The sequence below is a fragment of the Triturus cristatus genome, chromosome 10 (assembly GCF_964204655.1).
Source record: "Triturus cristatus chromosome 10, aTriCri1.1, whole genome shotgun sequence".
Classification (NCBI taxonomy): Eukaryota; Metazoa; Chordata; class Amphibia; order Caudata; family Salamandridae; genus Triturus; species Triturus cristatus.
In genome coordinates, this window is record NC_140593.1 from 122,691,789 (window position 1) to 122,713,242 (window position 21,454).

General features: G+C 45.4%; 1 protein-coding gene across 4 annotated transcripts in view; it reads left to right on the forward strand.

Moving 5' to 3' along the window:
• The window catches only part of CNOT10 (CCR4-NOT transcription complex subunit 10), a 418,130-nt gene that overhangs the window by 291,585 nt on the left and 105,091 nt on the right, over positions 1-21,454 (forward strand). For all 4 annotated transcript variants that reach the window (XM_085630585.1, XM_085630583.1, XM_085630584.1 and 1 more), the window contains one exon: positions 16,747-16,868. In XM_085630585.1, the coding sequence (XP_085486711.1) occupies positions 16,747-16,868 (122 nt within the window). The remainder of the gene's footprint in view (positions 1-16,746; positions 16,869-21,454) is intronic.

The following is a 21,454-nucleotide window of genomic DNA, read 5'->3' on the forward strand; positions in this document are numbered from 1 at the left end:
CTTCCTGATATTATTTCCATCAAAAGAGCCTTGCACTCCATGTGGGAACCACTGGCGATTGGGCCATTCCCACAGGCAGCAGCTCTTCCTGCTGGTGGCATTGGAGCTTGCAGACCTTTGCATAGCCATGCTCCGTGGTGATCAGCATGAGCTATGTAGCTCAAAGTGACTCTCCTCTTACCCACACAGGAGGAAATCGCAGTGCTGGATGCTGCACTCCCACAGTGCCGCGCCAACTGTCCATACTTTGCTCTGAGACTGTGCCAAAAGAGAGACTGTTAGAAAGGCTTGGCTTCTGATTCCATGAATGGAGTGGGCATGTGACAGGAAAGCAGCTAGCACATTTGATGCTCTTCTGTACATGTGCTACTCTGTCAGCTAGTTATGAGAGGGCCTAGAGTCCTTCATTTGATATAGTGTTGCACACAGTATATGGTCTACGTACATATCAAAGCCTCTCCTGCTCTTAAATGGAAGCAGGAGGGAAAAGAAAAGAGGGACTACTTCTAAGTACCAAGACCACCACAATTTATTCCGATATTACGTCTACATTCACACAACATTTATGTATCCTGTGCCAATTCCACTTCGTCAATGCTTCAGGGGTAAGATCCCAGGATACTGCTGCCTCCAAGCCTCTCCTGATCTTACTTGTAAGGAACTCACCTGCCACTTTTCTTGGTCTTCAGCCTCGTCTCTGGCTGCCTTGTGAAGTTGCTACAGTGCAGGAAAATCCAGGCATTCCTCCGGAGAGCTGTTATGATGTAAAAAATCACTCTATGCTGTAGAAAATCTGAAAGATAAGGATTCACCTAGCCCTTATTACATTGATTGTTGGATTTCGGCTGGTGTGGGAAGAATGTAACAAAACTGCGCTTAATATTAACCTAAGGTTTCTGCAACTGTTACTTTCGTGCCTTGAAAGATATACAACTGTTGCACCAATTACTGTGGTAACTGACTGTTTAAATCTGTGATTGGAAGGCTCACGGGCTTTAGATTAGTTGTACATCGTGTCACTAGTTACAGTCCCCTTTCAGTATAAACACCACTTCCCACTCTCCTCGCCAATTTACTTACAGGAATCCCAATAAACTGGATCTGATTGGGTTGAACAATATGCATCCAGGAAAGAGTAGTTTTGTGGCAGTGTAGTATTCAGATCCCATCTTCGGTGCTGCATTACAGCGCTGTAGTGACTTACAGTGTAAGGTTTTCTACACAAAAGGTTTTGCCTAATGCCAAGAGGAGGAAGCTTTTAGCAACCAAGTCACTTGCTATTCAAGACTTTTGGCTGTTAGGAGATTACCTAGTTAAATTTAATGAGATGTTGAGGCCCTCAAGCTCCACAGAGTACTCTTCAAAATCAGTGTTTCCGCGCATTCATGGCAAACTCTCCTGCTGCTCAGCAGAAATAACTGTCACTCATAATGCTTTCGACCTGACTGGACTTGTTGGGGTCCCTCCAAAATAGAAATGTGCTATAATTGTATACCCCATCCAGTGGCTGACACCTGTGAGTTATTGTACATGATCACCTTAAGGATAGAGCACATGTCCTCTTCCGACACCTGCAGGGATGCCAAAGCTGAGGAACACCGAGCGCTTGAGGCCATAGCACCCTGCCAGCAATTAATTCTGTCTCTGGTAAAAGAACAAGGCCAACTGTTAGTGTAATCTTGGAGCACCTACGTAGATAAAAATGAATGGTGGGCAAGCTCAACTGGTTGTGGTCAAAATAGTGTTCATTGAGTGTGACACGTAAACTAACCAAATGCTCCTCCCCCCCCATTGCTATTAACCTGATCAAATCAGTAGTTGTCAGCTGGCTACAGTAGTAGGACTCCCATCCAAGTGCTTGAAATGATTCTTAAATGTGCCACTCGCGCCCCGGTCAGTCCTCCAGTACTGCTCTCCTTTCCATGCGCCACGTAATTGGACTTCGTGTACTAAAGGTCCCTGCCTATGCAAAGTTTTCAGTGCATCACTGGAGTCAGGCAAGGGACACACATAACTTTACCCTGTGGAGACCACTCCCCACCCTTGATTTGTACCCTGGTTTACAAATCCATATTTCTTCACCACACCTCAACTCTCTTGCACTGTTTGTGCTTTTTAACACCATTACTCTTTGAGGCCCCTCTTCCTTTCAGTTTAATGGAATATATCACTGAGAACTTTGTACTTAAATCAACCTATCTTTAAAATAGATGCCGTCCCCCAATCCCCTCCCCCACCTCACCTCCCTTGTCTTCACATCCCCCTGGCAGACCTTTCATTTAGAGAGATGCTAATGTGTAATTTTTGGTGTAAGGCTCGCCTGCTGATGCACTGTCCACCCTCAAGCCAACAACTGGCTTTCCCTTACCATCCTCCTCCAAGTAGCATTGTGCAGTTTGATGTAACGTCTGTACAGTATTACTGTGTCAAATGTTCTGCAAATGTATCAGTACAACAAAAAGTAAAGCACCGCTGTAGCTACGCAGAAGGACAGTGCCTGACTCACAGCTACTTTTATTTCTAATATCCACCTTCTTGTCTTTAATAAAATCTTATCCTTCTCTGCCAGGGCTGGGATGATACAGGTTGCCCGGTAGTTGTGAAGTTGCAGTGGCATCTGAAGTATGCTGTTTGTCTTCCAGTGGAAGACAGGTGTGTCTGACATTCCTCTGGTTGGAAAAAAATTGCCAGCTGTGTGTTTGGTCCTTTGTACATGGGACACCTATTGGTACTAAGAATCTTGCCTGACAAGATTGAAGATGTGATACACCCTTTGAACCGAACATGGCATTTCCACTGCTCTATGTGCATTCTTCTTCTCATAAACTATGCCTTGGGAGACGTACTTAGTCTGTCAATCTTCTTTTCTAAATACCTGTTAGAAGGTGCCTAGGGCAGTAGTCTGGGAACAGAATGTTCCCAAGTTTACGATTCTTGATGAGGTTAAAGCACCTCTCGGTGGCTCAGAAGAACTATAGGCATGCTGTAGAGGTTCCAGTATTTCGCTTTTAAATTCTAAGTTGTATGCCTTGTTTTCTTTTTTGATCAACAGCAGCCCATACATCCGATGAAGGTTTCATTTCAAAATAGGCTCATTGTAATGCTGTGTTTTTGATGCTGGTGTACAGACTGGTGTTCTTTAAGATGCTGAAGCGTCTCACCTAAATACATCAGATTACATCATTGCATTGAAAGCCATGTATTAAAAAGTTTTTAAACATGAACTTAGAAAAATTCATGCCTTCTTGTCCTGATGACTTTGCCATTATTAAGAGAAAACTCAGTTGCCATGTGATCCTATATGTGGCCTAGATTCTTATTATATATACATGGATTAATAGGATAGTCTATTAAGTCAAACACAGAAAAAATATTTACGTAGGATCACACAATTTGGTCAAGCAGGAAAGCCGGAATTGATCCCAGGTTTTCTGGGTTTACATTGTGCAGTTCAGCCACTAGAGGGATATATCTCTTTCTCTCTCCTGTTTTACATCAAAGGTTAATACTTGGTCATGAGTTCTTGGTGCATGAGGGTAGAGTGTAGGTGGCAGATAGAAACCATAAAAACCACATGAAGCATCTTGCCCAAGTCTTCAGTGACTCACCCATCTCTAGTGCAAGGTAGTTACAGAATAAGTTATCACAAAATCTATTGTTTTCAACACACCAGCAAACCCGTGTCTCATAGTTCATGAAGTCCTCCTGAGTTCAGGCAGTACTGCATTTACTTTTATGCATCTTTTTGGGTCTCTTATGTGTATGCATTAGGTCTCTGTCGTGAATACGGACTATAAGCACACAAATTAAGCTGAAGTTCAAGCCCCCGAGGAACATAACTTTGCCTTGAAAATTCGTTTTTCTTCCATCCCAAAGTTTATATACTTGCCTAAAAGTTTCTGTTTGCAAGAAGCTGAAAAAAGACAGATATTTGTCGGTAGCATGAGAATGGAACGTACGAGTGCTCCAGCACTGAACACCCTTGCATTGTTCCTGCATGTAAATGTCTGTCAGTGAGGCTCTTTTAAAACTTGTGCCTCATGGCAGTCCTTACTTTCAGGTAAACGGTGAACTTGATTTCTTGAATTCTGTACATTTCAGGCTTCTGAATTGTTTTCTGGGACACTGTATTGAAAGGCATTGTTCAATCCATTCAGGTGTTTTTTGGTGTGAGGAATCCAGCTATAGAGTGAGGGGCTCAGGGAGTACTGTGAAGTTGTCATAGGAATGTGTCATTAATAGAACGCAGTTCTCTGTGTATGCGCCTCAGTGCCATGTTAGGTGGCACTATTCATAAATATCATAGACCGGGTTAAAAATAGCTCAGTAGTATTTTATTTTAATCTCCCCATGGCCTGTGAGCTTGTGTTGGATGTGCCTGGTTGCAAATATACATGATGCATTGAAAGTCTCCTTTGCTTCAGATGTCCAACACCTCAAACACTGCTTCCGCATCATCCATACCTGGATGTCCATTGTCTGCCTGAAGCTGATCCACCATAATTAGGATATAGTACAAACCTGCTCAATGGCATGAACATTAACTGCTTCTAACCCCTAACTTTCACCGAATGCCAAGTCACTTTAATTCACTCAAGTCACCAGCTTCACCCTCAAAGAAAACGTGGCCAAGCATAAATAAAACAAGCTGGTACCAGCTTTCTCTTCTAAAGAAAGCCATACAATTTCTTCCAGAAAGCAGCTTCAGAACTGCTGTTCAAGCCTTTTGTTATCTTACATCTGGATGGTGGTAATGCCCTTCTCCATGGCCTCCCAGACGGCACGCCTTATAGGAATCCTGCATGCTGCAGCACGTCTCATCCAGGGCCTGAAGAACAATCATTTGAGATTCATTAGGCTCGCATTTACGCGACTTAGAACTATTTGCATTGTAAATGACAATGCCTTTTATTCATGTTTTGGTTTTTAAAACATAAAAAAAAGGCTTTGTCATTTACAATGCAATAGCTTAAACGCGCGTAAATGCGAGACCTATTGCATTTCAAATGCTTGTTTCCTATTTCTTTACATGTTGAAAGCGGCCGCCCGCCATTTCCTTTGTTTTCGTTACTTTTGTCACAATCTCGTCAACTGCACAGGTGCCGCGATTGCATAACAAGTACAGAAATAGAAAAGCCCTTTTTTTCTATTTCTTATTTTTGATGCAATCATGGCACCCACGCGGGTGACACGATTGTAACAAAAGTAATGAAAACTAGAGGACATTGCGGGCGGCTGCTTTTAGCATGTAAAGAAATAGGAAACAAAGGACTTTTGAAACGTGTGCGGCAGGGGTGCAAAAACATAAATACACGTTGAACTTTTGTGAAAGGTGCATGGCAGGGAAGACGCAAAGAGCTGTTGTGTTCACGGCACAGGTCCAATTGAGTGAAAAAAATAGTGCAGCAAACATGGAAAATACGATCAGAAGGGGATTTGTAACACGGGTCGTCCCAACAAATTGAAAAAAACACCCAAAGGCGGGCCAAAGAGCAGCGTCTTGCCAATAAGAACAAAGGAATTAAGAAAGGCACAAGTAGGAACAAATGGAAAGCGATGAGTGTGGCCTAACCAACCTGACCGCCATAAAGTGAAAAACACACTCAAAAACGGGCCAAAGAGCAGCGTCTTGTCAATAAGAATAAAGGAATTAAGAAAGGCACAAGTAGGAACAAATGGAAAGCGGTTGGCGTGGCCTAACCAACCTGACTAAATACTACATGCCTCGCTGAGCAGCACATGCACGCAACTAGGCTTGACCTAAAAATGATCACATCACTTTCCTGCCCTCATCATCTTCTAAACCAGACGCATATTTTACAACATTATCAGGATCAGCACTCGCGTTTATCTTGCCGATAAGTTCGCTATCTCTGGTAGATCTTGTCGTACCAACAGTCAGGACACCATCAGACGGCAGACCAAGAGGTGAAGAAAAAAAAAGGTAAAACAAGACAGAGGACCTTTTCCATCGATGCTCCCAGCATCTAGAACATCATCCCCATATCCATCAGGACTGCCCCAACGCTGCTTCAATTCAGGAAAGAGTTGAAGACTTGCCTCTTTTAATAACTCTACATCACAATGCATGAACCATACTGATCCCAGCTTCCGGTCTCCGTAAGTGTTGACTTCATGCTTGTCTTAGATCATGTACAGCACTCTACTGTCTTTTGGCTAGCTTTGAGCTATAGAAATACCATATACATACATCTACAAACATGCAAGTGTGTTGCTGCATAAGTTGCTAAGTGAGTCAGTGCAATAAGCCTTATGAGAACATAGGAGGAGAGTTGGTTTTGGAGAGCGTCCAGAGAGCTAGCTGCTTTTTCAGCATCTGCAGTGAAGTTCTTCCCTTGACATGCCTAAATTCTGAGACCGGACCCTGGGATAATCTCAGACCTGGATAAGGGTTCATTGGATTGTGTTCCCCAGCTGAGGCCTGGCCCTACGGCTATGATTCGACTTGAGTGGCTTGGAACGGAGTCTGATTCAATACAACTCTTTTGATAATGGACAGTGGGTGGCTAGTCATGCGAGTTTGACCTTTTATGACCACCAACACAGTGGGTTATTAGGTGCAAATGTTCTTGTGTCTCCCTTGTTCTAGTTGGATGCCACCACTTGGAATGGTGGGCAATGCCTGGTAAGCTTCCTAACTAGTCCTGGCAGTGGAATCCTTGCAGCACAATATTAATGTATCACCCTAGATAGTGAAGTAGAAGGCTGTAGTATCCTATGTTTGCCCCACAGTGCTGATCCCATGTACTAGTAGAGCAGTAAAGAGGCCTTGCTAGCAAAGCCACAAAGGTCAAGTGGTGAGGTATCCTGCAGTGCACAGCCGTAAACTATAGTAGGGACCAGAGAGGTTAGGGTGAGGTGTCCTGGACCACTCAGCAGGAGATTAGACAATAAACCAGATAGGTTAGAAATAGGTATCCTTGACATTTTAGGGATAGGTAATACCATTTGTAATATGCAGCTGGTGCAAGTCCTGTTGGACCCCAGATTGAATTATCCCAGAAAAGTATCTATGTGGAAGATTCACCCCTTTCTCTAGGATCTCAGTGGCTCTGATCCCTCCCAAAAGAGATCTCCTTAGTGAGATGGCTTAGCCACATCCATACTTGTGTTTCATCATTAAAGGATCACCGTAACATGGAGTCTTTAGTTTTTAGGAGGCGTGGGTTTTACTTTCCTGACCTTGCAAAAGAAAGTGCAGGCATAATGAGAAATGATATCAGTTCTCTCTTTTCACAGAGAAACATGGAATGCAACACACAGAACATAAAACAGACCTTCATCAGGCTTTAGGAAAAGAGGAAGCTTACCTATTTAAGATAAATATATATGTGTGTGTATTTATATGTAGTCAACATGCATAAAAGTAGAGAAAGTACCTTCCTATTTATACTTATCTTGACAATTCAGTGGCAGTTGATGGTCTGCACTGGAAATTGTTGCAAGGCGATATTCTGCCCTCGATATTCTGCTAGAACACTTCATGGGGGGGAAGAGAATCAGCTAGGTCGTATGGGGTGACCTGAGTTAGGAAGGAGGTAAAGGCCGTGGGTAAGTGCCTCTATAAGAAGTTGCTTATGGTTCTGCAACTTCATGTCAAATGTATGCCTCACTTCGAGCCTCAGAACCCCCCTGGGGCAAGAACATGGGATGTTATTATACAGTACTCATGCACAATAAGATAAGCAATACCTATCACACTATGCATTTTGCACCTCAGAATCCCTTAGCTGTTGAATACAAACAAGCACCACCTTATTATCTGTACTTTAGGGAAGAATGGACAGTGTAAATAAACACACATGGGCCATTCCCATACCAGGGTATGCAGTAACGTCTACTCACCAAGGAAGAAATCCTTGCATGTGACAGGGGTACTGTCTTCCTTTGAAGAACCTGTTGCTGCTCTGGAGCAGTAGTTTCCTTAATCTGATACGTGGACTGGTCTCTGGAATCCTGGAAGACATCTTGTGACAGCCTCTGCCCCGTCTAGGGTACATACTAGATTACAACTGCTAGTCCTCTCTCTGATCACAGGGAGGAACAGTTAGAGTTGTGGGGGAGGTGTAGGTAAATGGGGCTGTTAGGTTAGTTGGTGCCCACCCCACACCCCCACCCCTATCAGAAGGTAATTTTGCCAACGGGAAGCATGGGTCTACTCAAAAACTGCACAGCCTTTCACCTGAATGCTATGGGAAAGGGTAAACTTGACAGCCAGTGTAGCAGCATTGGTGGGAGGCTGGTGATGGAATATCTTAGTCCTATTAGTCTCTGGGTTTGCAGAAAGGACTGGTGAGTCCTGATGTAAGTGAATGAGAGGTTTCTGAAGGTTGCGTCATCGTTGAGGCTCTGTGTTTGGTCCCTTGTGTTGCGATTTTGATTTGTACCCCCTATTGCTTGTTGATGAAGTTGTAGTGGTGTAAACATTGGTTTTCTCAAATTGGAATTGTGGAGACAACATGTATGAAGTTGGAGAGTAGCTAGTAGCAAGTCATTGGCGAGGTAGGTGGCCAGTATGGTGAAGGTAGAATAGTTCTGGAGATACCTGGTGATAAGCTTGGCTTTAGGTAAAAAGAGAATTTTGTGTGCGAGTCCTAATGTTTGAGGGTTTGGGTGGTTTGTCAGTGGTAAAACTCAGTCAATGAGCTGCCGGTCCAGAAGAGGGCAATGGAACTGGGTAGAATAACATTGAGGCAGGGATCTTTAGTTTGAGAGCGCTCCTTGGTAGAGAGCATGTTGCGGAATTCCAGCGTACATTAATATGTATGTGTACAAAGTATAGTTTTGAAGCACATTTAACAGAACATCTCAGCCTCCAATCCAGCAGCTTACTTTTACATGAAATCTCGTAGGGACTTCCTTTTCTGTTGTCTAAAAGAGAATCTGGCGACGAAAACTGATACAATACAACAGGGCGGAAGGAGGATCTGATTACGGTAAATGTTGAAAGCTGAATTTTCACCAAGAAGTATTTGTTTTTTTAACAAATAGAGCCTGGAAACTAGAGGAGGTTGTCTTCTTAAAAAAATTATGGCTTGTGTCTGCAGCTTCATGTTGCTCCCTTATAGGTAGCTTTATATGTCCGGCAAAGCAGAAAATATCCTTTAATGAAGAATGTTTAAAGGTAGGTCTAGAATACATGGTGGTTTTTATGGTCACTTCTGTCCCTTTAAGCAGGAGTGATTCATAATGTTTAGTCAACAGCAGTGATGTATTGGATTAAACTTACAGGCAGGAACTAGATCATTTTTAGTGTTACTATATTAAGAATATCCTATTAACATTATGACCAGGACATCAGGTGAGCATGCCTTGCTTGGATGACTGGACTAGACAAATCACTAAATTGTGCTGTACACCTACATTGGATTTAAGAGCCGTGTTGTGAAAGTTAGATGGCTTAAGATGGGTTACAACAAATGTTTTACCTTCCATGTTAAGTGCAGATCATGTGTCCTGCTTCCTTCAATGAAGAGGTCATATTTCGAATTGGAGGTGGCTGGAAATGACACACTGACTGTTGGTGGCAGCATGGTTGCTGTGTACCTGCAGACAAAGGAGCTCGAAAGGCTGGTCTGCAAGGATGACTTACTACGGTGTAGGCATTGCTGCACCGATGGTTTGCACACAGTAACTTTATAGGGGTGTTCCAAATTTATAGGTGTGCCAACAGCTATTTTCACAGATCCTAAGAACAGGTGGCAACTCAAATTGTGAAGCATTGAGAAATGCTTTTTTAACTGAAAATCATTCAAGAGATAACAATTCTAACAAGAAGTCAATAATAGCTCAGGTGTAGCAGGGCCATATTCACCACCATCATGACAGCTTGGAAAGCAGATCTTGGAGTAAGAGCAAACCATTGTTTCAGTAAACTATTCTTTAAGGGCACCATTGCAAAGCACATTATTCTTTATCAGTATCGCCTTAGGTGCATAGTTGATAGAAGCCAAGGAAGGAAGCTGGCTGCTCAGAAACAGTACCATATTCTGCCATGCAGCACTTTGTTTCTCACAGATGAGATGGGTAATAAAAGGTCCTTTGTTAATCGCTGTTCAGTAAGATATCATGAGATATTTGGCCTCTTTACGGTCTGACCTTCCTGTCGCCCCATCATTGGTCTCAAATCCCCCAGTCCCATCGTTCTGCAGAGTTTTTACAGTTGGATTATTAATCCATTCTTGTATATATTTAATATAGTTGAGTGTTCTCTTTGTGTTTCTCAGTTACTAAAATATGGATCTGAAAGAGACTATTAGTTATAGGTTCCTTACCTTAGAATTACCCCCAGGTGTCAGTCTACATCCTAAGAAATTGTTTCGTAGCAGTACCCCTGCGCGTCGGTAGGTGGCGTCGGTCGACTGTCGTCGGCGTCGTAGTCGCGGGATGACGTCGCATGTCTACTTAGACGCCACCCCTGCACGCCGATGTCAGTTCTTGCTTTTTCTGCGCCAGCCAGAGCAGATACAGAGAGAGAGTGCCCCTTAGTCACTTTTTGTCTAACCCTTTTTCGACGTTTGTCGACATCTTTTTGAGTCTTTGACTCCAGGTGCACGAGGGATGTCCAGTCGTCGGCCCGGATTCAAGCCTTGGGACTCCTGTTACAAGTTGATGTCGGTCACCAGTCCGCACCTCGTGTGTCTCTGGTACCTGAAGCGCGACCACGACCCGCTCCGTGCCGTTCAAGGTCCCGGTCGATGGTAAGGTATCCGGACCGGTCGTGGAGTCACCACCATTCGTCCTGAAAGTCTTCGCACTGCTCGGGTAAGTCGAAGCACAAGAAGAAGGCAAAGAAGCATCGTCGCTCTCCATCTCCTTTTTCAGAGCCCGCTGGGAGGGCTTCGCGCTTACCTCCATTTCCCGGAGCATCCCCTGCCCAACTTCGTGGATTTTACGAAGCCTTGCACAGCATCTTTGGGCAGCCCGACTCCACAGGCACACCTTCAGGCCCCACAGACTCTGATGGTAGCCCTGGGCCTTCGATGCCGGTGGCTCCGGCCTCGGCGCCACAGTGTCCCCAAGGATCCAGGCCTGGATCCCGATAAGGGCCGGTCGACCTCACAGTACCTTCCCCGGCACCAATTCTAGTGACAATGCCCTCGACGTCGGTTGCGCCCCCAACCGGTGTCGACCCTAGCCTCACCCTCGACCTGGACACGGCGCTGGACCGACATCTGTATCCGCGCCAGAGGTTACTTTTGTACCGCTGTTCATCCCTGACGCTCCCTACCACCCTGAGTAGCAGCCAGAGGAGGGTGAGGAGGACTGGGAGGGGTCTGTTGACCCTCTAGCAGGCCAACTTGAGGAGCTGAACTGGCGAGAGGAGTTGGGTGATGCCAGTGGTCTGGATACCTCCCCAGACCTTGGTATGCTTTCTCCCCCTACCGTGACTACATAGGAGGGAGCTTCCTACACTGTGGTGTTGCGTAGGGCCGCTGAGGCCTTGGGCCTCCAGCTTCCTATGGTGGCTGTTGGGACTAACCTTCTGATTGATGTGCTTTAGCTGGCAGCAGCCTCTTCGGAGATGTTTTCTTCCACCAGCTTAGGACTAGGGTCGGTGAATACCACATGTCTCTTGGACCCTTATACACACACAGTGTGGGATATGGTCGCGCAAGTGCTGCCAAGATGCCTGGCCCGTGCTCACCCGCGCCGTTTGAGGGTCAGGATGCAGCTAGGTTCACATCCTGTGTGGACTGGATACCGCCGACTCGCTGGGTAGGACGGTTTCCCCTTCGGTAGCCCTGAGGCGCTCGCCTGGCTGAGAACGTCTGGCTTCTCTGGGGATGTCCAATCCACACTTTTGGACATGGCCTTTGATGACCGTAGCCTGTTTGGTGACAAGGCGGACAACGCGCTCGAGCGCCTCAAGGACTCTTGGGCCGCGCAGCAACTTCTCTCCCCATGCAGTCTGCCTTTTGCCCCTTTTGTGGCTATGGAAGGGGTGCCCCACCACGTCCCACCCAGTGCCACATGCAAGGCCGGGGACGTGGGACCCAGCGTCGCGGGTCTGGGGCCCAGCGGGAAAGTCAGTCCACCAATCCCCCCGCAGCAGACTCTAAACCTTCCTAGTCCAACCTTTCAGGGCCACCAGTAGCCAGTGAGCGGCAGGATCCGCCATCACCTCCCCCACTGGCGCAACATCACGTCGGACAGGTGGGTTTTGCAAATAGTCCGAAGGGGCTACTCCCTCCCCTTCGAGTCTATCCCTCCCTCCATGCCACCAGCACTCCATTGCATGTCGGAGGATCACTTGGCCCTTCTCTGCCAGGAAGTTAGGGTTTTCTTGGCCACGGGAGCTATCGAACGAGTCCCTGTGCCAGAAGTAGGTCGTGGTTGCTACTCCCACTACTTCCTGGTACCCAGGAAGGACAAAGGCCTGCGTCCTATCTTGGACCTCAGGGAAGTCAATCGCTTCCTCCGGAAGGAGATGTTCAAAATGTTATCCTTGGCTCAGGTCTTGTCTGCCCTCGACCCTGTAGACTGGATGGTAGTGTTGGACTTGCAGGACGCTTATTTTCACATCCCCGTCTTGCCTGTCCACCGGCGCTGCCTACGGTTCACGGTAGGTCACGAGCATTTTCAATTTACCGTGCTCACCTTTGGCCTTACCACCCCCCCTCGGGTTTTCACAAAAGTGATGGCGGTGGTTGCAGCTCATCTGCGCAGATCAGGGGTTCCAGTCTTCCCCAATCTCGACGACTGGCTGTTGAACGCAGGCTCACCCCAGGCTGTCGTCTCCCACTTCCAGACTACGGTGGACCTCCTGCATTTGCTGTGGTTCACTATCAACTTGCCGAAGTCGCACCTGATTCCCTCGCAGAAGCTCCTTTTCATTGGAGCAGTTCTGGATACAGCGCAATTTCTGGCTTATCCGCCCGAGCAGTGAGTCTGGGATATTCAGGCTATGATACCGATGTTTTAGCCTCTATCCCGTATTTCGGTGAGAATGACCCTGTGGCTGCTGGGACTCATGACATCCTGCTGGTAGATCATGCCAGATGGCATATATGGGCTCTGCAGTGGGACCTGAAGTTCCAGTGGGCGCAGCATCAGGGAAATCTTTCTGATGTCATCCAGATCTGAGGGGACTGCAAGTCAGTTGCTAGGATGGCTCACGAACTGGGATTGTGTCAGCGGCAGATTCCTCTCGCTTCCCCAACCATAGTTTCCAGAGGTTACTGATGCGTCACTCTTTTAATGGGGTGGCCACATGGGAGAGGCAGAGATCAGAGGCCTCTTGTTTCCGCCAGAGTCCGGGCTCCACATCAACATTCTGGAGCTCCTGGTGATTCGTCTTGCACTGAAGGCATTCCTTCCTTCTGTCAAAGGGAGATTAGTGCAGGTGTTCACGGACAACACCCCTGCCATGTGGTACTGCAACAAACATGGCAGGGAGGGATTGTGGTCCCTATGTCAAGAGGCTCTTTGCCTTTGGACATGGCTGGAACATCAGGGCATCTGGGGCCCGGATCGTGTCCTACGCTGACGACACTCAACTGCTCTTCACGTGTGGGAAAGATCAGGCTTTTGATGGAGAGAACATCCGGGGTTGCTTGGAGATGGTCTTTGGCTGGTTCCAGCGGAACAGCCTTAAGGCAAACTCCAGCAAATCGGAGGTGTTGTTTTTCGGCTGCTCTCTGGACCCTGACTGGCAGGCCTGGTGGCCATTAGGTATGGATCCCCCTGCCCAGACATCGCTCGTGGCTAAGAATCTGGGAGTGAAGGTTGACAATAATTTGTCACTGAGCTCACATATTTTTGGCCTGGTGGGTACCTGCTTCGGCATTCTTAAGATGCTCCGGAAGTTCCTGCCTTTACTCACAGAAGAGCATAGAAAGATCACTGTGCAAGCCTTGATAGGCTCCAGATTGGACTACGCGAACGTCCTTTATGTAGGTCTTCCGGAATATCTGGTTCAGCGGCTGCAGGTTGTGCAGAACTCCGCGGCCCGGGCTATTTTTGGCCTCCATAGGCGAGCGAGAGCTTCGGGTCTGGTGCGATCGCTTCATTGGTTACTTACCCGGAAGCGGATTATGTTTAAAGCACTGACCCTGGCGCATAAAGCGCTCTTTGGCGCTGGAGCAAAGTATCTACAGCGGAGACTGTCTTTCTACCGTCCAGCTAGATCTCTGCGGTCAGAATCTTTGTTTCTCGCGGTGGTTCCTCGAGTGAGGAAGGCCCGCACTGGGGGTCGCTCTTTTAGTTTGAGGGCCCCTCAGTTGTGGAACTCTTTGCCTTTGGACCTACGGTCCTCCTCTTCTCTCCTTTTGTTTAGGAAAAGCCTCAAGACGTGGCTTTTTAACCTTTAGGGGTTCTTTGTCTTTTTCTTTTGTCTGTTTTATGTTTTCTGTTTTACTGAGCTGCCTCGATAAAGCGCCGGGACACTCCACGGAGTAGCCGTGCGCTATAGAAATAAAAGTTTAACATTAACATTCCCTGGTGGTTCAACACCTGGCAGGTTCCCTGAACCCCAGGGCGGACGAACTCAGCCACCGGTTCATGATGAATCACAAATGGAGTCTTCACTCGGAGGTGGTGGAAGGTCTCTTTTGGCACTGGGGAGAGCCTTGGTTAGAGATATTTGCCACCGAAGAGGACGCGCAATGTCAGCAGTTCTGCGCGTTGGAGTTTCCAAGGCGGCACTCGCTCAGTGATGCCTTTCATCGCGAGTGGAATTGCGGCCTCCTGTATGCCTTTCTGCCTGTACCACTTCTGCCCAGAGTGCTGAAGAAGATCAACCGCGACCGGGCCCAAGTCATTCTTGTGGCTTTGGACTGGGCATGAAGAGTCTGGTACCCCGAGCTCTTGAGCATCGATCCTCCGATCAGACTGCCTCTTCATGAGGATCTTCTGTTGCAGCAGCAGAGGACGGTCCTCCACCCGAACATGTTCAGCCTCCACCTCCTTGCGTGGAAATTGAGCGGCAACAGTTGACCGCTTCTGACCTTCCTCCTGAAGTCTGTAACGTCATGTTGGCAGCCAGGCGTCCCTCCACTAAAATGGTATACGCCTGCAGATTGAACACACTTGTGGCATGGTGCACAGCAAAGGCTGTGGATCCCCTTTCTGCCCCTCTTTCAGAGGTACTCCTCTTCATTCTTTCTTTGGCCCAGGGTTCTGCTCTGGGCACTCTTAAAGGTTATCTTTCTGCCATTTCGGCCTTTCTTCGCCTTCCTGATCAGCCTTCTCTTTTCAGGTCCCCGTTTGTTAACTGATTTTTGAAGGGCATTACTCATCTCTTTCCCCCCCTCCTCCTCCATCGAAATGCCCCAGGGGGACTTGAATCTTGTCCTCACTTATCTTATGTGTGCTCCCTTTGAGCCACTACATAATTGTACTTTTCGTATCCTTACTTTGAAGACTGCTTTCTTGCTTGTCATCACCTCTGCTCGCAGGATGAGTGAGCTTCATGCTTTATCTTCCAAACCCCCTTTCTTGCTGTCCAGCCGGAACAAAGTGGTTCTTCGTACTAGGCCCTCTTTTCTGCCCAAAGTGGTTACCTCTTTCCACATAGGTCAGACATTGCCCACCTTCTTCCCGCCTACGCACCCTTCCAAAAAAGAGGAGACACTCCACCGTCTGGACCCAAAACATGCGCTGTCCTACTTTGACTGCATTAAAGACTTTTGGGTGGATGATCAACTCTTCGTGGGTTATGTGGGCACCAAGAAAGGTCGGGCAGTGCACAAGCGTACCATCTCTCGATGGGTTGTCTTATGCATTAAGATCTGCTATTCTTTGGCTAAAAAGGAACCTCCAGTAGGACAACGCGCCTACTCTACCAGGGCGGCGACAGCCACTACTGCCTTGGGACTTGGAGTTCCGCTGGTTGACATCTGCCAGGCAACCACATGGGCATCTTTGCACACATTTACAAAGCATTACTGCCTGGACGGCTAAGTCCGGAGAGGCCGCTTTTTTGGCCGTTCTGTTCGCCAGGACTTTCTGGTGTGAACTTAGTTTGCAGACTCACCTCCTGGGTTGGTATTGCTGGGGTATCTATTCTAAGGTAAGGAATCTATAACTAATAGTCCCTTTCAGATAAACAATTTACTTACCTTCAGTAACGATGTATCTGTAAGAGACATATATTAGTTATAGATTCCTTATTGCCCCACCCAACCTCTGCGAACTGACTTCTAGGGACGGGGGACTCCCTTATAGGGCCCGAGTATGTGCACCAGTGGTCAGTGTCTTGCATGGCTCTGCGCTTCGGGCGTGGAAAGTCGTGTCAGAACTGACGTAAGCGCGCAGGGGCGGCGTTTAAGTAGGCACCGCAACGTCACCCCGGCGACCACGAGGCTGTCGACGGACACGAGGTCGACCGACGCCACCTACCAACGCGCAGGGGTACTGCTACAAAAATTTCTCCTTTTCCAGTCTGACACCTGGGGGTAATTCTAAGGTAAGGAATCTATAACTAATATATGTCTCTTACAGATACATCGTTACCGAAGGTAAGTAACTTGTTCTTCTGTGTGTTTTTAAGCTACTCTGTACCTTTGGTTTGCAGTGGTCAGTCTAAATTGTTTGCAGTTTCTTCCATAGTGTTCTACCTGGTTTTGTCCTAAATGTTTGTCATGAGACATTACTTATTTGTGATTGTTTAGTGCATTATTTATAGCTTTTGGAATGTTAAATGTTTGGTTTATGTAGAAATAATAAGTATGCTTTTTCAGCAGATGCTCTTCATTCCTAAGTGTCATGTATTTCTCCCTTTAGAATTCCGAGCAGGAACTAAAAGGTCTTCCAAGCAAAAAGGGTATTGTACAATCCATCGTAGGCCAAGGATATCACCGAAAAATAGTTCTCGCATCACAGTCTGTACAGAATGTTGTCTATAAGTGAGTGTTTCTTTCTTTACCATATTGATTTGTTGATGCCTCTTGAGATTCTTTTAGTAGAACGGGTTTTACTGACATATTCAGAGTTTTTCAGTTGTTCCCTCCCTCCGTAAGTGTTCAGTCAACAAGTGTAGGACACAAGCTGGATACTGTAAATGCTCCACACCAGAGGCCTAGTTTCCGATTGTGAGTCTGAGCCTAGTTTATACCCAGGTAAAAACCCACTTCTGCAAAGTTGCACCTGATTCAACGATTGAGACGATTAGAGCTTCCTTTTGTCATGCTGATTTCAGTTTATTCTCCTGAACTAGGGCCAAACCAAACATCCTAAAAAATGACTTCGCTGAAAATACATGTTTTCTTGATATCTAAATGTTTTAAGCTTTAACCAGCGTTGTGCAAGCACACTACTGTTGCTTCTAGAAATAATCAGCACAGTTCATACTTCCTTCTGCACCTGGATGGCCCAGATACTGGTGATCATCACTGTCAGAGCAAAATATATAAAAGTGTGGAAAATATGTTCAGATTTATCCACCAGCAAGGCCTGCGAAATCTGTGTAAGCGAAAATATATAGTCGTTATTTTTTAGTTTCATGTACAAAATGATCAAACTGCATTCACTGTCCTTATTTTTTCAGTGTTGTTGAATCTTTAGCAAGCACGTGAATATTTAGTGTCTGCCACCCCTACCCAAGGCATATCCAACCTCTGCCTCTGTTAGTGTATTGAGATGTCAAGATCCCGGTCCCCCTTGCACAGTTCCTGCGTCAACCTCTCTGCATCCTGATGCCTTAACTCTGTCCCTTATGTGTGTTTGTGTGTCTGAGAGCACACCAATGCTTGCAACCATCCTGACATGGTGTAGGTGAGCTGCTATTGGGTATCTAGGTGACTCTGGGCAGTTTCTGAACAAAGACTTACATGTGACCATTGCTTAGCCTAGCTTACCTTTCAGCAGCTCAGTTGCCATTGTTTTTCATTAGTACCTTTGGCAGTGCCAGTACTGTTTTTAATGTATGTTGACAGCTAATGCTGCTGCCTAGCTTTCCTACCTCGGTCTTGCCTTCTTCCTTTCTTGTTTTGGACCACATTTTATTAGGTTGACAAGACTGTTGTATAACATTAAGACATATTACATACTTTTCTATGTTCATGCTGTTGTCACACATCATATTTTAGATGTGCCTTTCATCAGCTGTTCCACATATCATATTGGTGCTATCCATAATATGTATTTAATTCTGCATTGACTTTCACATTTAGTGTAACAATTGTGAACATGAGTCTTCATAATCTTGTGTGATATGATCTAGTCTTATGTTTATGAATTTTATGATGTGTAACTAAAACCCCTTCAAATAAATCACTCACTGTAGTTATCCCTACCAACTCCCAGCTAGTTAGTTCTCTAGTGCTATAGTATCCAGTATCTTTGGGTAATCACCATAGTGGAATTTCTGGGATATGAAAGATCTCTTGGTGTCCCGAACTGAGCTTTGATAACAACTCAGTGCCAACCTCCTCAATCTAGGAAGTGCCCATATTGTGGGTGACTTGAGGGAGTCCCATTTCTGAAATGTTTGTAAAATAGAGCCATTGCACATTCCATTGCAGCGGAAGCCCAGGCAACTATATATTTCAAAATCGGGGTACCTTTGCTACCCTTCGTCACTGGTAATTTCAGTTTAGCCTGTTTTCCATATTTGCTTCCCCAGTTGAGGTGTCAAAAGCTTGATTTCACCACCAATACTGACGGGTTATCAAAATGGTATAGGAGGCGGGAGCATTATGATTTCAGATAGCGCAATGCTCCCTCTCACTGTCAATGGCAGTGTTTTCCAGTGTTTTCCAGAAGGCTACACAGAGGCTCAATTCAGCAGTTGTCACTCCAAGTTTACCATTTGTGAGTTGCACACCATAATTCCCAACTAACATAAAGTATGAGATTCCCATCTTATACATGCATACTCCTGGTGCACACTATTTTGAACTAATCCCCATCTAGTTGGGAAGAGGCAAGACTTTGTTCAGTTCACATTCAATCCCTCCACCCTCTCAAATTCACATAGGGTTTCTGTCACTGGAGATAAATTGGTCCTGACCACTGAAAATCAGTATGTAGTTTACATAGAGTGAGACTCCGTGAATGCCTCCTATTAAAGAACACCTCACTGCTGACCTTCCTACCGCAACCTAGCTGCTACAGGTCCCAGCACAAATGCTATTGACCGTGTAGATTGCAGACATTCATCTGTGGTGCCTCGTGACGTGACACCGGGTATGTCTGACTAAGTTTGATCTTCTCCATGGACCAGGCATACAACAGTTAAATCAATCTTACCATGCCTCTTCCCATTTGAAATTGCCACGGTACCTGAAACCGATATAACCAGCTCAGCACAATAAAAGCTTTTTAATGTTCAGGGTGAAGTGTGTAAAATGTGGCCACTTCAGTGGTGTTTCTTCTACAACATGAAACAGTCTCCTAATATTTAATGAAGCATTACAGCCTGGTACAAACTCATTTTGGTCAGGGTTAATCAATCTGAGTAAATACAACAGCAACGTCTGGCCAATACATTACTCATTTTATAGACATCATTGATAATAGGTTTCGCCTTCATTTCTGATGTTTCTTGCACCTAGTACCCCTCCCTCAGGTTTAATGGCCCAGGTAAATTGTCTGCAGGTGAGAGCTGAGGTTCCTGTTTCGATTCCTGTTAGGGGTGCGTTAAACCTGTCGCCACTCTAAACTATATGGATGTGTTGATTAGCCATCCTGTGCATTTTAATAGTTACAGTGACTGTGCAGTTGTTTAGCGCATTTGTTCAGAGTATGTGATTATATGAAGACTTTGTGTACTTTAAGCAGTAGGAGTGTTCAGTACACAACAGGTTGAATTTAGATCTCTTTTTAAAAATCAAAGGATCGTGATGAGAAGAAAGTTAGCACTCCCATATCCCTGGGAAGGACACTTAAGTCCACTTTTGCCGCATCCGACTTTTAGATTAATGCTACTAAAGTGATTTGGCTACAGACGTCTGTTTTTTATTTTTGGGAATTTTATTTGATTTTGGTGAGTTAGAGCAGGGGATGGGTATGCACATAGTTGAAACATGAATCATAGACTCATATTTGAAGTTTATTTTTCTATCACATTAATGGTGAATTTGTTTTAAGTTAGATGGAAATCCAAAACAAGGATTAGTACTTGATTTACCCAGCAAAGTTCAAAAGAAAATTGCCCCATTTAATTTAATACCTTGGAGACGTAAATAAAGAACAATGGATGAGTCCTCCTCTGGTCCCAAAACAGCAATATTGCAGTCCAGCAGAACTGTGGAGCTGCTCTTTATGTCCCTGCACCATTTTGGGGCTTGTCTCTTTAGAGTCCGTTTCAAAGCATCTGAAGATCTGTATCAAGCTTCTGAATCTTTATCTTTGGACACGTGCCACATTGTTGTTTCTTTAATCTCATATCATCATTAGTGTCTTTGACTTCTCGTTGATCTCTGTGGCCTTTCAGATTATGTGCAATCTAATGCCTTTACACCAGGGTCCTGTTCTTTGGTTTACAAATGTTATTTTCACCAGACCTTGTGGGGGTAGCGGAGTCCCTATACATCTATAACTGGTTATGGAGAGCTCCATATGGCCTGTAGTAGGTGGGTAGGAATACCCTTGAATTTATACTTTCATGTGGAACATGAAGTGTTACAGTGAGTTTTAGGCTATTGATCTTTGTGATCACTTCTTCTTGCATGAGTGCAGTCTTTGGGCTTTCTTCCAACACTATATCTCCTTAAATTCAAAAGTCTTAATAGCTTTTTTGCTCTATTTCTCTCTCAACAACACTATCATATTCACATAACACACTTTCAAGTCACCTGGGATTCAGCCTTTTGGTTTCTAAAGCCTGTGTCATGCCCTAGCCGGTGAGAGTGATAGAGTTTAGAGGTCATACTAGAAACTGAAACAGAACTGTCTATGGTCCCTCAGATCACAGCTGTTTTTTTTACTGTTTGTTTCTTGACTTATGTTCGTAAGGTGAATCCTACATTTCCTCAAACTCACGTTTAGTACTTCGGCTCTAAAGGCTTCGGTATATTGTATACTAGATTACAGCAGAGGCTCCAGATGGTGCAGAATGCCACTGCTTGCTTTGTTCATGGGGGAAGGTATCTTACTGCCAGAGAAGAATGGTCTTTTAAAATGGAAGTCTGAGGTGACCATCAGGAGGGAGGAAGATCATCTTGTCTGGCTCGTTAAAGCGCAATGATAGTTTCAAGTCTCATGTAATAGCTTATTCTGTTGTTTCTAATATTAGTGCTTTGATAACATGCATCGCCGACTGATGTAGTGCAAACATTGTTGCAGGCAAGTATAATGTCGTCTTTTGCTTTAAGATAAACTGTTCGTAGTGAATTGTTCCTGAGGCATAAGTGTTGTAAATATCTGTTAATGTAGCAAACATGTAATTCAGATGAGGCATAGTATCAAAAACCTTTAACTGTTTTCTTACTGTGACCCTTTGAAAAATGTGGAAGGAATTCTAAGGTCAGACCTCGTTGTGCTTAAACCC